This window comes from Xiphophorus hellerii, chromosome 12, assembly GCF_003331165.1.
Source record: "Xiphophorus hellerii strain 12219 chromosome 12, Xiphophorus_hellerii-4.1, whole genome shotgun sequence".
NCBI classification, from domain to species: Eukaryota; Metazoa; Chordata; class Actinopteri; order Cyprinodontiformes; family Poeciliidae; genus Xiphophorus; species Xiphophorus hellerii.
Window position 1 is genome coordinate 10,702,009 of NC_045683.1, and position 18,022 is coordinate 10,720,030.

Below are 18,022 nucleotides of genomic sequence, written 5' to 3' on the forward strand. Positions count from 1 at the left end.
TAGGGGTAATCTGATGTCACAATATTTTTTTTACTTGCAAGAGTCGTCTACAATAGAAGGAGGGACCGGGTCTGTTCTCATGCTTTTTTGTCTGTCGGCCATATTGTATTTAACAAAAATAATTTCTTGCATTTGCAGCTGATGGCCAGTAGTTGATGGTATATTTTATGATGCATTAGTGTCCACTTCAGTGGTCTGTGTGCATTTATAACATAAAAATCCACAGGAAGCACAAGAAAATGGCTTTTAGATGGCTGTCCACTGTAGTGACCACTATGCATGAAAGGGTTAAAACACAAAAATATAAAGTCATAAGACACTTTACAATCCACAATTGTCAACAAAGATTACATTTTGATGAGTGCAATCATCAAAATCATCAATACAGTACACATCAAATGTCAGTCAATGTTTCATTTATTATGGTTAAAAAGCAACTCTAAACAGGTGGTTTTTAGTAAGGATTTAAAGAAACTCAGTGTTTCAGCTGTTTCGCAGTTTTCTGGAAGTTTGTTCTAGATTTTTGGTGCATGGAAGCTGAATGCTGCTTTTCCATGTTTGGTTCCGGTTCTGTGGACGCAGAGCAGACCAGAACCAGAACCAGAAGACCTGAGTGGTCTGGAAGGTTGATACAACAACAACAACAGATCTTTAATGTATTGTGGTGAAAAGTCTTTCAATGATTTATGTAACAATAATATTAAAACAAGAATAACAATTCAGGGAGTTAACTAGGCACTACAACTATCAAATTACAGGCAATTATTTTTCAACAGAGACCTGTTGGTGAATAAAAAGGTCTGATGCTGAAGTTACAAAATGAGCTCTTTTCACTGTTTCTATTTTTTCTATCTAATCTCTAATTATTCCAGCAGCTCCTGACCTGAGAATGTATCTGCTATGAGAAAAGATTTTGTCAGGGTTTGTCAAGGCTGGAACTGGTGCTTTGCTGGTCAAAACATATAAGTTGTTCAATCTTATGATGCCTAACCAGCAATTGTGAAATTGCTTTGGAAAAGATAAAACAATGGGTGGGCAACAACATTTGTGTCTAAGTGCCTCACCCCACAGATGGAGAGAGAGATTGAAATGCATTAATTGAATACAAAATTTATGTTTGCAGATTTGGAATACAACTACCAGACATAATTCTAATTTTTAGCAGAAAGACAAACAGAAAGCCAAGAGACAAGCCAAAGCCTTGACCTTATTGATCAGAACTGTTCACACAAAGTTCATGGAACTGAGCTCGCAAGTTTCCATTTGCTCAATGGCTTCTTGGAAGTGATGCTGAAGGTTTTTTCACATAAATAATTAGGGTTTATTATATTTACAAACTTGGAATCTTCATCTATTTTTCAAGACAGCATTATACAAATGGATTCTACTTTTCAACAATCCCCCCCCCCCCACATGACTTGAAATCGTAAATGACTTAAGCCTAATAGTTAAACAGTTGAACTAGAAAAAAAACAACAAAGCCATTAGTGCAATTATGCTGTGGGCTTATAAAAAGGTATTTGGACGGAGAAACTGTTAAAACTAGCTTTTCTTTTCCAAGGATATATAATAAGCAATTTCTCAGTTCTTTATCATATTTGATCCACGTTTTAAAAGCCATTGCATTAGCCGGTTTCAGGCAAACACAACAGTAGTAAATAAAGCTTTTCTTCTGAATCACCTATGCTTCATCTGCGTCGATAGGTGGCAGCACCTGCTGCTTGGAGACTGTCATAAAGAAGAAGAAGAGGAAGTGGGCGCTGACAGAACAACACCGCCACTTTTGAGCTCATCATTAACCGTTATAAACACACCGTAGAAATGGTTAAGAAACCAGCCTGAACACAACGCTAGAGTTATGTCTTTTCGATAGAGTCTCCAGACATACGAAAAAGGTATATTTCATTTTTTATAAGTACTTTATATGACTTTCAAATGCATGAAATTCAGGAGTTTTATGGACTTGTCAACAATAGAGATGGTTGCTAGGAGCTCAGTTTAGCTAACCGATGGCAGAATTGAAGCTTTCTTTACAGACTTTTAAAGATGTATATTTTTTAACGTGACTAAAGGAAACGTTGACGATTATCTTCAAGTTAAATTCTCCGTCTATTTATCTTGAGTTAATTTAAGTGAAGTTTTTTAATTCTGAATTTGTCTTTAAAAGGTTAGCATTTTGGTGTCAGTTCATATGTTAATACCCATTATGGCAGTTTTCTTTCGGCAAATACCAACCATTTTCTTACGTTTACTGAATGAGGCAATTTAAAGAGTCTATTACTCCCCTCCAAAACTCAAAGGTTAATTTAAGTGTTAACTACAAAGCCTCAAAAACTTTGCAATTAACACAACTGCTTTAATTTGAATAACTTAATTTTCCATGTTGAAAGATACAATGAGATTGAAGCTAGAAACAGAAATTACTGACAATTTCAAACTCACACACAGAAACTTGTATTATATGCAGATTATCAGTTAATCTGCATGTACTACACTGCAGCTAATATAAAAATAAATAAACTGGGACCTAAGTATATTTCCTTACAATCATTTGATACTAGAACAAAAATAGTGGAAGTTGTTAAAGGTTCATTTTGGTATTTACTCATATTTTCATTCACAGTTCTTTGTCAATGTCAATTCAATCTAAAATATAAAATCGGCATGCAATACTTTTTGATTTTAAGATATTGCCTAACATAAAACTAGGACAGTAGAGCGCATCACCCCAGTTCTAAAGTTCTTACATTGGCTCCATATAATTCAGAGAATAGACTGAAATACTTTTGTTCATTTATAAAACACTGAATGGCTATCGTGTTACGTTTTTATTACATATAGCACTTAGAATGGCCTTGTTGTTGAAAGGTGTGACACAAATAAACTTGATGATGAATAATGATAAAATATCGCATTAAAATGGTAAACAATAAGCAGGGGACACTGTCTTTCTTGTCCTACACTGTTCTGTACACCTCTGTATTTAGTATGTTTTACTATTAATCTATAGTTTATTGAGAGTAATCAACGTTGCATAGAAAATGTCCCAGAATGCACCTAGTTGCACATATATTTGAATAAAAACACAACGAGACCCAACGAGATCATGAAATCACCTATGCTTTTTGGTTTTATTTGTAAATTATTTTTATTTATTATGTTGTGTCTTTTCCCTGATGTTATATGTTTATTATTGTTTTTCTGAGTTTTTAGAATGACAGGTGTTTTTGATCTGGTTCAAGAAAATTTTTCCTGCATATTGGTACAATGAGTGTTAAACGAATCATAAGTTGGTTTGAATCGAGGTAGAAAGTGTTTGCTACTCTTTAAAGTCATGCTGTTCACAGATATGGTCTTTTCCAGACTATAATAAAAAAAATCTCATGTCTTTTTAAACCTTTATTTATTTTGTTTTCTAGGTCAAAGATGGTTCAGAACAGTGCTCAGATTCGACGGCAGGGTCCTCATGACTTCATGGCATACTATGAGTTTTCATGTGCGAAGCAGGACTCGGTTCCTCTCCGTGCTGTAAAGATAAACTTAGATAAAGGAATGCTGGACTTTAACGGAGACAAGCTGAAATTAGTGGACTGGCCGCCTATTCTCAGCTCTATATCTATCAACAAGCACCTGCATCATATTGCAATAAGCAGCACATTTCAGGCAGGTGTAGCTTTTGCAGATTCAGGTAAGAAATGCCAATGAAAAGTGGACTGGGCACATTCATCCAGACTTTAAAGCAATGACCATTGTACATTAAACGTTTTGCTTATTTACATCAATCACTAATCATTTCAGATATAAGTTACGGTAAGTATGGCAGCAGGAGGAAGATCCCCCCCATTCGCTCCAAGGACATGACATTTAAACTGTGTAAGACTCTGAGAGAGTGTCTCACTGTCTCTCCCTGCCTCAAGACTCTTCATCTTCACGGACTTCCATTGAGAGAGAGGGACCTTATCACTTTAACAAAGGTAAACACAGCCTGCAACAGTAATTTAATCGTCTTTTAATTCACTTATTGATATTGGTACAACACTTCACATTTGTTTGCATCAACAACAAGAACACGTTTTTGCCTCCATTGGCTCTGATCAGTGGTCGGCAACTTTTCTGCTTTTGCTTCAATTAATTAAAAGTGTCAAAACTACAAATTATTAAAAAAATATTTAAGTTCACTAATGCGCCAACCAGAAACATGTGGTTTAGTTAACTTCATGGAGTTTAGTAAAAGTTAGAGCATTTACATCATGTGATTTAGAAATGAGGATAATCTTCCAAATTATTACCTTTGACAGAGATCCTGCAGCAGATTTCTGTCCCCAGAACAAATTGTAAAGAAAAAGAAAAATCTTTATGTGCTTGAAAAAACATTTAGAAAAAAAGCTTAACACGTGTTTCATGTAAGAGTAGAAATATTAAGTTTTTCTTGTCTGTGGTTCCAGGGTTTGGCACAAAGCTCTTCCGTGGAAAACCTTTCTCTGGCTAACTGTCCCATCTCTGATGAGGGCTTAGAAAGTATGTGCTGTATATTCTTACCTGTTGCACAAAGACATGTTTTTCTTTCAATTTATTCTATACATGAATATGTTGTATCTTGTTTCAGTCATTTGCCAAAGTGTGAAATATTCTACAAGCATTAGATCGGTGGATTTTACTGGATGCAATCTAACCTGGATAGGAGCGGAGCATATGGCCAATATCATCAAGGTGTAAAATCTGACTTCTAGCTTTTAGCTAAGATAAATGTAGCCACATATTATTGTAGGTCCAGAACCCATGTGAGAAATATTTGCCCTGAAAAAAGGACATTGTATTTGTTTTAGCACCAGGCGATGCAGAGACACAGCGCTGCGTGGGCAGAGTCCCTGAGGTATCGACTTCCTCAATTCGATGTAATGAGCGGCCTCCGTCGCGTCACTTTAAATGGAAACTCTTTGATCGGGGATCGCGGTGCTGCTGCTCTTGCACACGAGCTGACTGAGGACCTGTGGGTTAAAGGTTAGTTGGGATATGTAGATTACAGAAGAAGAAAAACACAGTACTTGAAGTTTTTTTGAGTTCCTGTTTATTGGATTTTGCTGAAAGGTTTTTGGTTTTTGTCCCTTGAACAGCAGTGGATCTACAGAAGTGTGGTCTGTCCAATGAAGGAGCACGTCGTTTGTTAGAAGCTCTGAAAACGAATTCCTCTCTGTGTGTGTTGGATATCCGCAATAACCCTTTAGTTGGTAAGACTGTCCATAATTACAAGTCCTGCAAAAATCTTCATATTCATCGTCCACTTAAATGTTTGTCACGTTACAACCTTCAATGTAATTTATTTAGATTTAAAAAAAAAAAAGAATGTATTAAGAAATATGTTGTGGAAGGGAAATGCCTTTGAATTTGCCGACAGGGTTTGAGTAGAAATCGTTTCAAGCTTTTAAAGATTTCACGACACTTTGTTTTGCCCTTCATCTGTAGATGCAGAATTGTTGTTCTGTTATAGAAATAACTGAGCATGCTCCCAACTTTTTTTCCTTTACAGACAAAGTTTTAATTAAAACTGTGATCGAGAAAGTACTAATGATCGCTAAGGGACAATCATCGGAGGTAACACTTTGTGGTATTAGCATTCACAGTGTTTTGAAGTATGAATTACTATTTTAAGTTGATAATTTATTTTCTCCTGTTGTACTGCAGTACTGCTGGATAAAACCAACTAGCACAGAGTCACAGAAAGCGTCTGGGCCGAAAAGAGGAGTCATACCCGTTACAGTAAGACGAAGATCAACATATAGGAAAGGTATATGTGTACGCATATTTAGAAAAATCTGGTTGTGTTCACCAAGGAACAATACATGCTTGTGAGAACAGGCAAACACCAGCATGATATCTTGTACTTTAAATAGTTGAAGTTACCAATTCATAAAGGCCTGATTTTAGCTTTTATCGACCTGTCATGTTAAATGAGAGAAATAGTTCTGTTTTGTGTTACCCACACAGACCGTTTCATTATTCTTAAAAGCTTTCTGAACTGAGTTCAATTTCTTCTTGGTTAGTTTTATTTCCCCTGTTGGCAGGTGTAAAATTACACTTGAAGATGATTTTCTGCTTCATGACCTTCCCTATATGTAATTACCAGCTTCTTGGTTCATTCCTGTGATTAAGTTAATTGGTAAAATTATTTACTGATAAAAACCCATTTGATTACTGATGACCAATATAGATGACCTCTTGGGTATATAGAGTCTTTCACACTTACAATCCACAAAATAGTTTAATGAGGGATTTGTGCTTGTTGGTGCATTTGATGACATAAATAAAGCATTAAGCCCTTGTTTAAGTTTTTGGTATGGTTCTTTTACTCCTACAACTTCTGTTAAAGGAGCCTCTGTAGGTCAGAGTTCAGCTGTTGCTCAGCCCAAGAAGCTATCTTCTCGCTCCAGTTTGATTCCATGGCGTGCGGCTGCACGAGCTGGACGCCAAAGGTGCGGCGATGTGAGGAAATCTGTCTTATTTTTTTTGGTGCACGGTTTTTGGTTTTATATCTAGTCGAAATTTTGAACAGCAGAATAAATCCTATAATACGTTTTAAGGATTAAATGGATACTTTAATTTGTCTTTGATGCTTTTCTTTCAGAGGTCTTCCTGGCGTTACCGTCATAAACCAGAGCTTCGAGGTGAGGTTCCCTTTGATTATGAACGGTTAAAAAAAATTGGTCAAACTCCTTTCAGTAATCCAGTGTTAAGGGCTAAATCTGATCTTTTGATCCACTGTAAAACATGCTTTATGTTTGCTCCTATAGGGTGCGGCGGCAGTCGAAGTCACTGTGGAGTCAAACTCAGAGGTCGAGGACAGTGAAAATGAAGAATTGGTGGTGGAAGTGGGGCAGGCATCATCTTCTCTTGGAGCCACGGACAGAATAACTGGACAACAGTATGATCGCATTCAGGTCAGCAACCATAATTGTTTAGAGAAATAAAAGAATCTGGGACGTTGTTGTTTTATTCCACATGATTTTGTAACTGATTTGTCTTACTGAGAGTCTCTGCAGGTTGAATGTGTCTATATGTTTGCCCTGCAGATGGAGCTAAAGGAGTGCCGTCTGAGTTTGGCAGCGGAGCGCAGGGCTCGACTAAGAGCAGAGTCCAGGCTCCAGGAGGTGGTTAGATGTTTAAATCAAGACTTCAGTTACTTCTGTTTTGACTTTATTTTCAATAATGTTTTGGTTTAAAAATGCTTTACAATTTTTGAAATGCAGAATTTTCTTGCATTACTTTACCAGATTTTCTCAAAGATGCAGGCATCTTTTATTTCTTCTCAGTGCGAGTTGGAGAATGGTTATCTTCGTGATGCCAACCGTTCGCTGTCCGAAGCTCTAGGAGCTCCTGGCTCTGGATCAGCACTTCGGACTTTCAGCTCTCTTGAAGACGAGACAGTCCTGGAGAGCATCGAGAACTCATTCAATAAGTTCCACGCCTTCCTGGATCTCCTAAAGGATGCAGGGTGGGTTTTTCTTTGAACTACACCAGATTATGCAGGATTTGTAAAACAAAATTCAAAAGTCTTTATTTGTAGAACACGCACATGCACAAAACAAACAATGTTAACACACAAACAGAAGAAGGTTAGTATAAAAATACAGATGTGTGCAGTTACCAGAGGTGATGATTGTTTGAAGGAGTTGTGATGATAAAGAGGCCCTAGAGATAACAGATTCTAAAATCCTGACTAGTGTTAAAAACTAGACAGATTGTAAGGACTAGTAAAAAAGGTTTAGTTAAAAAAAATCACAAGAAAGAGACAATCTGAATTTTATTCAACTTGTTTAAAAGTCAGTCCATCATGAAGAGCAAAACAAATGTACAATATATTTAATTATTTACGTTCATCGTTAAGCCAAGCTGAAAGATTGGTTCAACAACAGATAGGATTGACCTAAAAGAAGGTTTTATTAATCTTCAGTTTACTTTTACAAACATCAGTGGTCTCTGATGCTGTCTGGTAAGCTATCAGGCTGACCCAGTTTAATCAGATTATATTAATCTGTTTAATATAAAACACACTGAGTTATGTTCCTTGCTATGAGGAATTATCAAAGTATCACTAATAAAATAAAATCATGTACAAATTTGTGGGATTTTACCATTAATGGCTCTGAAAATCTAAAACATTTTAAAGTCAGTTCTAACATACAGGTGTCCTGTGGAGTGGTCTTTGAGATTATTATTAGCTTTATTAGCTTTGTTTTATAGAGAACAGAAAGCCAAGTATTGCAGTATTTTTTTTCCTCTTGGTTATAAAAGCATCTGTTGAAATCTTCAGCATCTACAGATCTCTTTCCTTATGTTTAGCCTTGGTCAGCTGGCATCAATGGCCGGGATCAACACCTCCGATTTCCAGCCTCTTGGAAAACCTCAGCTGTCCTCTACAGTGGGACCACAGCAGGAACGTGCCGCCTCAACAACCGCAGGCCAGTTTAGGGATGTTCAAGCACAGTCTCATAACGCTTCTTTGGTGAGGATCTGGGAACAGTATGTTTTAATCTGCAGCAGTAGCTACAGGGTGGTGCTTGTCTTAAAACTGTTGCATGTTATTTTAAAATGAGTCACATTCCTTTTATATTAGAAACAGGTGAAAAGCACTGCGAGTACCTTTGTGTTATTTAATTACCGTGCTGTAATTATGTTTGCAACATGCTAAAATTATATATAATGTTCTGTTAAAATGCGTTTTAAATATGCAACCTGGAATGTTTTTATTTATGAACTTAAATTCCCCAAACCATTTGGGTTCACCATTCCTCCAACTGTGTGTTTTCACACCATGCGATCCAAAACTGGACTGATTCTGAGAGTGTGCCTCCTACTGCAGGAGTGTTGCTGCCCCAGAGTCCAGTTTGAAATTAAAAACCAGAAAATCAGACAATAAAATGTCAATATCAGATTGTTTTATATCAGTTAAACGCTAATTGTTATTACAAATAATGTGTAATGTTATTACACAGCAATACATGACCTAATTACTTTAATCATATTAACAGATTCATATTCAACTTTGTACATTAAAATGTAGTGCTAGTTATCGAATAATGCTGTCGCTCTTTACTGCCTATTTGTAAACAGGTATGTAAGGTAGCTCAGCCAACTGCATAGTTGGTTAAATCTGCAGCAGGGTGAACGCCCATCTGCTGCTACTGAGCACGTCTGTGAGAAGACAGAGCAGACAAACAAAAAACACAGAAGTTTCCATATGAAAGAAAAAGCATGGAGTTCATAAACACACAGAGAGAACATGAAGTTATTGGAAGCAGTAACTCAGCTGATTGCCTCGTCCAGGAAATGGAAATACTTTCATAAAGTAGAAAAAATAAAACAAAGTTAATGGCAGCAAAATCCGCCGATAAACCATAATTCTATTAGATGTGGACTATTAATATTAGGGGCTTTATATATCAAAAGGAGAATTTTATGATAATCAAGGAATTGATGCTAAGTTTGTAACTTGACCTATAAATTATTACCTATTGACAAATTACACATACGTTGACTAAATCATTATATAAATAGGATCTAATTAGAATGTAATTGAATTCAAACCTGTTTATATTTTTGGAAGCATTTCATCTTATTTCTGTTTATAAATCGGATCTGCTGCTGTTGTGAAGTTCCTTACGATGAATTTTGTTGTGAACTGGCCCAGTTGAAACAATCTGGACGGATCTGAATTCTTACATGGTGCAGTTTTGTTACCATGGCAATATCTTCATTAGGTCTAAACTTTCATTGCTTGTTTTATTTCAGGCAGGTAGAGTGACACCCTTTCCTCCTGGTGCAACAGCCTTCTTTCCCACTAGTCGGCCTCCTTCCTTGCATAAAGACAGATTAGTGGATGTGACCTTTAATCACACTGGATTAGACGCAGCAGCCCCGGCGCTGCCTGGAGAGGAGGAGCCACATCAATATTTTCGGCCTGATACGCAGCCCGACTTCGGCTCTGAGCACAGCCAGAAGTCGTTTGACCATTTTCCTTTCGGTAAAACCTTCCAGTCTCAACCAAGCAGGCAGGGGATGGAAACCAGCTCCAACAGAAGCAGCAGTTACCACGGAAACGGCTTAAGCAACAACTCCATGTACAGTGGAGAATCTCAGAACAACAGCACCCACGGTGGCTTCCCTGAGAGTGTCAGCGAGATTATGAGTGACAAGGGAGAGTCTCTGGGGTCAGTGGGGTCAGTGAGCAGTGGGAATAGGAGGCCGATGTTTGGTCAGCCGGGGTCAGAGGGATCAGAGGGTTCGGAGAGAGGAGCTTACTCTCTGAATCAAATCGGATCTCTTGGAGGTCAGTCAGTAGATAAGTTCTTTTGATGTTACATGAAAATGTAATAATCCTACTTTGTCAGACTTTTCTATAACTTATCTTTTTTGTACTGATTGAAACATTAGTGTGGAAACTGGTGGCCTTTTAAATTTTTTTGTAAGACAATATCAGGAGTGTTGCTTTTTTTTAAGAGACTGAAGTGAACCAGATATATTGTTTGTATTACATTTGCAAATCTTTTTAGTGTATGACTGGAAATATTTAGCAAAGTAAGAGTAGATCCCTGGGCTTCCGAATCAACACTACCTCAGTATAGTGTTTATATCTGTACTGTTCCAGTAATCTAATAAAATTGCCTTATTTTCTCTGTGGGCCTAATTATTTTCTCTTCTTGGAATTAAATAATTTAGTTGTACCTGTTCAAAATATCTGTTTGGTCATTGTGATATGAATCTTGCGTTGTACAATTTAATAAACATTTTTGTTTAAAATATTTGGTTTTTGCGTTTTTGAAGTCATTTTGAAACACAAAAACTGTTTTGATAATGCATTTCTAGAAGAGGTTGTCTTTTTATGTGACCAGTACTGTGAGCCGTACTGAAACTAAATATTAAAATATTGATGCTGCTTGTTTCTTCCATCTTACAGATTGTTAAGCTTGTGTTTGAATATTATGTTTTGTGTCTGTATCATGAGGACACATCCACCATGGCTCCTTAAAACGTTCGAAAAGGTCCAAATTTCCCTGTTAAATATCTGGCATTTCAGAGAAAAAGTGCAATAACAACTTCACAGATGTTGTTGGGTAGAGTCGAACATAGTGTTCTTTTAGACCAAGCATCATTCATTACTGTGACCTCACAATATAAGTAGAGTCCAGAAATTCCTGCACAAAAAACAAAGAGCAAAAACAGCTCTGCTAACCAGCTTTTTCCTTCAACTTCTGCCCTGTTTTCACCCAAATAGATTGTTTGGGTCTTTATGGATCTGATTAGAGCAGGATGGTGGTGCAGTTGTTGCCTTGCAGTTGTAATTCTTCAAAGTTTGAAAATTATGTATCACTTCATGTTGGTCTAATAAATAAAATCACAACAAAATAAAGTTTTTCCTTGTAATGTGACAAAACAGGTGAATGTTTACAAGAAATGAATAAATCACACCCACAACAAAGCTTTTGATGAGAGTTCACAATTTTCATTGTTTCAACAAAAGTTTTTTTCTCTCTCTTACAAATAAAAAGCTATTGTTTGTATTACATTTGCAAATATACAATATAGGATTTTTCAAATCAGAGACATAATATGTAGCCAACACTGCTAATTTTATTAACTGGCTTTTACTTAGGCACTGCATAAATTCTTGGTTGTTTATGCAACATAACCAACTTAGTGCTCATGATCTAAAAGCATATTGTGGTGCAGAGTTGAAACTTGTTCTGAGGCTCTTTCATTTTAAAGGTTAAAACTGGTTGTTCTATAAGTTTCTTAGCTGCGAGTTAAAATCAGTTGTTCACTCATGAATATAAATCAGTTATGAGGAAAATGAGAAATTTAGGTTTCTATCATTGACCTTCCCTGATTCGTCTTTATAATTTGAGAGTTAAAAGCAACATCTTCCATATACACTTCAGAATACTAGATGAATTCTGCATGATTGCAAGATTGTGGTCTGTAAACTTTAAATCTTGTTCTGATCCCAGATTATGTTTCTCACAAATAAAGTTTGTCATATTGGATTTCAGATGAAAATGTAAAAAAAAAGTATATATATATATATATATATAAACCCTATTATAAACTTTGACTGAGTGAAAATGAAACATTAAGAACACAAGTACTGGCATTATTTTGTTTATCCAGTTTTGCTTGAAGGTGAGAGTTTATTGAGTTTAATGTTATTAAAATGCAAAAGTGCACCGCAGGACTTTTATTATGTGTAATAAAAAAAAAAGAAAACATGCCAGTGCTTCAGCTTTTGAACAATTTGCTGAATGGATGACAGTTCCACTATCAATGTACTCAGGCCACTTTGATAAAGCAAATGATCAAAGCTCTTCCGCTTCTTATGATCTTATGGAAGGTTCTACAACACTGGCTCTTTGTTACTATCAGTACAACTGTCTACTTTGCACTTTCAGTCTCTGCATCGACGGGACTACAACACAAGTTGCAGTAGGAAAACAATAAAATAATCATATTTTATATTGTCTACCTTAACTGCCCTCACAGATGGAGACTCTGTAAGCAGCAATAACACAACTAAGATGGAAAGGAAATTTCCACCAAAAACAACAGTAAGAACAAGGCAGATGCGTTTCAACATATAACGTCACACTAAATATTTAAACAAACCTTTGTCGCTACTAAACTTTGTTTAGGGATCAGGAATGATATCTATCAAGGTCAGCATGTTGCAGTTATTCTGCAGTGGGGTTTTTCCATGCGAAGAAAGAGTAAATAAGCAATAGATAACTGGATCAAAAATCAAACTCTTTTTTTATTTAAGGTCTCAGAGACCTTAAAAACAAAACTACAATCATGAAAACAAGCATTTTCCTGGTGACTGTTCAGGTCAAATAATGAAAAGGCTGTTTTAGATCTACCAAGCCATTTTCTGTTTGTTTTGCAGCTTATAAAGGCAGATTCATTGCATATTTATACTCTTTAGGAGGTCCACAATATGTCCCATTCAGTGACGTGCGGTCAGGGAATGGAAAAATATGACAAAATAATTTATATTGCTATTTTCACCCTGTGGTTTGTACTGTAAAGTATTTATTTTTTATTTAGCTTAACCATTTCTGATTATTTTTTCTCTTCAAAATCGCTGAATTTTCGCGTTATCCCATTCAAATGCTCGGAAGCGAAGCTGGTGAGGCAGCAGCGAGCCGAGCCTCACCTGGGATTGATCAACCTCTGGCTAAATGCCATTTTATGAGAGCATGTTCTTCCTGTCTGTACGTCGCCAGTAAAATGGTTAATAAACATTTAATATATGAACTGAATTTCCATAATTTAGCTTTGTATATAATGTACAGTGTTTTTTGTCATCAACTGTGTGTGTAACGTGTTTCGTGTGCTGAAGAGCGATCAGAAAGGCAGAGAACAGATTCGAGGTGAGGCAGGCAGTTTTCTTGCCTCATGGCAGGGGGCGCTCATGATCCCAGACATTGTGACTCCACAACTGCAGAGTAAGAGACAGTAACAGCCAGCTAGCCATACAGTAAAGTCAAGTGCAGCGACATATTTATAGTTTTTTCCTCATACCACAGCAATCACTTATTAATAATCGCTAAATAAACATTAAGCTGAAAACCATGCTACTGCAACAGACTGAATGCTCTGTTCTTTGTGTGGGGAATGTTTAGTGTTTTTTTTAGGGGCGTTGTTGTCAGTTGCTATGGGAACGAGTCTGTGTGTAGCCTGGCCAATGCAGAGAGGGAGAAAGACGTGGTTTTGAGTTGTACTTTAACGGTTTTTCCTTTTGTTGTGAAACATAGCACGAAATTAATAATATCTAAATTTCCAAATTTTATTGAGTTAACAGAATTATTCTACCGCGGCAGCGTGGCTATGGAGTGTTGTCCGCACGCGCGAAATTTCCTTATGTAAACAATAACATGCAGGCGGTCTATATTTGTATATCTGATTATGATTAAGTCAGTGCCTCACCAGCATTGCACCTCACCGCACGTCCCTGGTCCCATTACAGGCTCAAACTCCAATTTTTGAAATCTGGATGTTATGTGACAGATAAACCTAGAGTAGAGCATAATTTGCACACTTGCACTAATGCTTGTGAAACTGACCTCACAAGCTTTTTAAGCATCTTCATGTGTATCACTGAGCTATGAAGGTGTCAGTGGTCTCAAAATGTGAATTGTTTGATGAAATATGCAAACCTGTCTTCATGGAAAAGACAAAGAAAGAGGCTCCCCACCTCTGTGGTTTGAATTTTTTTTTTTTCCAGTTTAATCTGTGATCCTGTGATTAGTTTATTTTAAACTACAGAGGTCTTAAAACAGCGTAATGCTACTTCAGGCATATGCAGAAGACTAATATTAGAGAATAATACTGAGATCTGGTGTCTTAAAGGGGTCTAAATAAATGTCATCGACGTGCACTGTGGTGTTTAACACTATAGGCTTTTGTTCATTGTGACTGTTAAAAAGAACAGGTCTGTCCTGCATCAGAAATGCAAAGTCATTCAGTAAAACTGCTAGAACCTTACACTGTGCTAAGCCACTGGCAATGACTAGCAGTTTCCCTTGATTCTGTTCTTTGTCCATAAAATACAAAGTAGATACTTGATGCATAAAAAGTTTGGTCATTGTTGAGAACATTATAGCTGCTAGGAAAAAAGTGGATAGATCTCCAGAATTAAAAGGAGATTAATAATAGTCTTTATAATCAGTACTTATTTGTATGGTAGTTTGGAAAAACTCTTTTTATGTCTGTGGACTTCCAAAACACACAACAGAGAAAAATACCCCACATGTCTTAAGAGTTTAAGGTGGTACTCCTAAATTATGCAACAGCTTGCCATCTGGACCTGAGCCTGCCATGGCTGGCTGAATGTGAAAGCAAAAATAAAATAAAGAAATTCTGCTTTGTAATGATGACTTTTATAAAACTCTACTGCAGTTTACCAGTTGAGGGTATATGAAGCCAGAAAAATCTGCTTTATCAAACATTTAAAGGGGCAGAATTTGGTGTTTTTAGCCACATAAAATCAATTTATAACACAATCACGTCACTATGTCACCTTCAGTTACACATAGAAAAACGCTACCTTTATCAAACACAACTTAAAAGAAATTTGACTTTGTAGTTCAGTGCCTGGAAATTTGGCCTTTGACCTTTTAAGAAAGTCCTGCTCTTTCTGAAACTCTGCCTTCAGGAAGTTATCACAACATTTCTTCTTTATTAACCCTTTAATAATGTTTTTACCAGCATTCCACTGAGAAGTAGCAGATGCTCAGGTGTTTGCTAATTGCTGCTTGCTAGTTGGAAGGAGCTGAGTGAGGTCGAAGCTTGGAAGCTTGGAGACTGCTGCTCTGAGGAGTAGCTTCGTTCCTGAAGGCGGCACTTGGTACCCCCAGGCGTTTTGCACAGCTGAATGGTTGCCACGGGAGATTCTCTGGTTCCTCAAACATGCATGTAAGAAGGCAACACTGCAGGTTTGTTTCTGATGAGTGAAGAAAATGCATGAGCTAAAGCTCAAAAAAGTCAATTTTACATAATACTGCCCTTCAAGAAATTAAAAATGCTTTGGTTACATTTATTTTTTAGAAATTAATGGGTGTGATGTCATATCGTTAAAATATATTCACAGTTTATCTTCACATGCATCTCCCATAATGAATAAATATTTTTTTAAAATATTTTGTTTTCAATTAAGGATTTTGCTATAGTAATAAAATATTATTTATTTATCGCCATTTGTATCATAAATGATAGATACATTTCTGTGGTCTCTATTTTTTATACCATGATCAATACTTACCCAAAAACCTATTGTTTACAATTTGAGGCGTGTATTCTGCCATCTACTTTATTGTCATTGCACTGCAGGCAGAGACAGCGAGTTTGGTCATACGCGTTTTCCAGAAAAGTCTTTGCCAATTTTAGACAACTTACAGTAAAAATAATATATACAGTACATTGTTATTCACGTTTTTAAAGTAATGTTTTATGTTTTGAAATAATGCACAATTACTTAGAAATGTTTTTGTAATATTACATTTAAATCGTGTTAAAATGTGTGTGCCATATTTGATACTGCAGGTATTTAAGGTATTTTATCACTGAACAGTAATGTAATATTTTTTATAAAGTAATCAGTGTCATACCAGCCACAATTCAGCCACAAATTTTTGTTTACTCAATAATTATCATTAAATGTCATTTCAAAATTAATTTAGTTTTGTTTCCCACAATAGTAGCTATTCTAAAACCATAATATTTATGGTGTATCGACTAGTTATTTATATATATTTTAGATTTTAAAAAAGAATAGAGGAAGAAGAGAACGAAAGAAAATACTTTAAATAGTCAACAACATGATATTGTGTGATAATTCAAACTATATAGAGCAGTAACGAGAAGATGATCAGGGTTATAATGAGGACTGGACTCCCCCGGTCATTCATAATGAAAGATATTCAGACTATGATGATCAAAGTGTAACCCAGACCAATATGGCAATTGAGGTCCAAACAATCACCCTGGACACAGTCAGAAATGAATCAGTGAAGACTAATGTGAAAAACAAATAATACAAATGGAGAAAAATACTGTGAAGTTCCATACATTGATGTCATTGCCAGGGTTGAGAAAGGCTCAAAGAACAGGTGTTACATCACTCCATAAATATATTCAAGCACTTTGTCACTGATGAAATGCTCCAGCGGATTGCAGAACATTTTCCACTGGTTCAATGCCAACAAATGAAGAAATACTGTAGGTTCACTACCTGTCATACTAGATCACAATTAGGTTGTTGTCCTGGTTCACTCTGAAGTTCATTCACCCTCTTCCACTCTTCAGTTAATTTCCATTCCTCATGAAGCAGTTTTCCATCCACTCCAAAACTCATAAAATGGTTTTCAAGCCAGCCATTGTTGAATCACATGAGTTCATGGGAGGTGTTGCACTTCTTGACATATTATCAACCTTTCTGAAGTTCAGCTTTAGATCCCGAAGATGGTGCATGTACATCTAGTGGCACACTGTTAAGTAACCATCATCAATGCTTGAAACTGCTACAGAAGAGATTAGCTGAAGCTACAACCAAAAAAGCTTTAGTTGGCACTTCTCCTACAAGTGCAGGAAAGGTCATAATCAAGTATGGTAGATCACTTTCCTCTCCTGAAGTTACTTCAACGGCACCCTGTAGAAGATCAAGCTGCAGTGTGCCTCTTGATGTGAGAAAGAATGACATTGATCATTTTCCAACATGGGAAGCCCAACAGACATGCAAGCACTGTGCTGGAAATCACTTTGCACACATCTACTGTAAAAAGTGTGAGGTACAGCTTTGCCTGAACAAGGACAGAAACTCTTTTGGTTCCTACCACGATGTGAAATAAATGGCTGTAAAAAGTTGTTGGTGGAAAAAAAACCTAAGAGAGAAACTTCCTAAAGTGTTCCATATTTTCTAAATGTTGTAGGCAACATTTGTTTTTGCATCTAAAACTCATATTGTTGTGAGCCAAAAGTTGTAAGAAAAGCCTACCGTATCAAATGTGATACAAAAAATATATCATAAAATAAATGACATGGCAAAACATTTGTTTAGATTTTTCTTCAAGGCTTCATGAAGACCCTAGTTCTAAAAAATTAGAATTTTCTGACTATTTTTTGATGGGTGAGCCTTTCAGAGGTTAAGCGATGTAAGTATTTGTTTAGTTCAAACTGAATTTCAAATACATTATACCTGACTTTAACTTAGACTGTGCTTTTACTGTTTAAGTTCAGTTTGCATTAATTCTATCAACTAAATCCCCATAATATTAGAAAATGCCCCCCCCCCCTATTTCTAAGAATTCAGCATAGGAAGTAGCCATTCCTCTAAAAGCAACATAAAATGTATTCAGGAATCGATGCCTTAATTGTTGGAGACATTTTCTGCGGTCTTGTGTACCTAAAATGGAAGTGTTTGGTCATAATGATCATTATTATGTGTAATGAAAAAACGAGGTAAGCCTGGTAGCCTGAG

At 36.4% G+C, this 18,022-nt stretch overlaps 1 protein-coding gene across 1 annotated transcript; it reads left to right on the top strand.

Moving 5' to 3' along the window:
* Positions 1-1,753: 1,753 nt before the first annotated feature.
* On the top strand, positions 1,754-10,796 carry cep78 (centrosomal protein 78). Its single transcript, XM_032579617.1, has 16 exons — positions 1,754-1,895; positions 3,420-3,688; positions 3,799-3,974; positions 4,446-4,518; positions 4,607-4,710; positions 4,827-5,001; positions 5,115-5,228; positions 5,528-5,592; positions 5,683-5,785; positions 6,368-6,470; positions 6,623-6,662; positions 6,789-6,935; positions 7,068-7,145; positions 7,308-7,489; positions 8,338-8,500; positions 9,787-10,796. The coding sequence occupies exons 2-16, from the start codon at positions 3,427-3,429 to the stop codon at positions 10,348-10,350; spliced, it is 2,349 nt and encodes a 782-aa protein (XP_032435508.1). The 5' UTR covers positions 1,754-1,895; positions 3,420-3,426; the 3' UTR covers positions 10,351-10,796.
* The last annotated feature ends 7,226 nt before the right edge of the window (positions 10,797-18,022 follow it).

Excerpts from the sequence above, each read along its gene's own strand:
- cep78 (XM_032579617.1), top strand. The coding sequence starts at position 3,427 with ATGGTTCAGAACAGTGCTCAGATTCGACGGCAGGGTCCTCATGACTTC. Across the intron at positions 4,711-4,826 it reads ATATGGCCAATATCATCAAG|CACCAGGCGATGCAGAGACA; the intron begins GTGTAAAATCTG and ends TATTTGTTTTAG. Across the intron at positions 5,593-5,682 it reads CTAAGGGACAATCATCGGAG|TACTGCTGGATAAAACCAAC; the intron begins GTAACACTTTGT and ends GTTGTACTGCAG.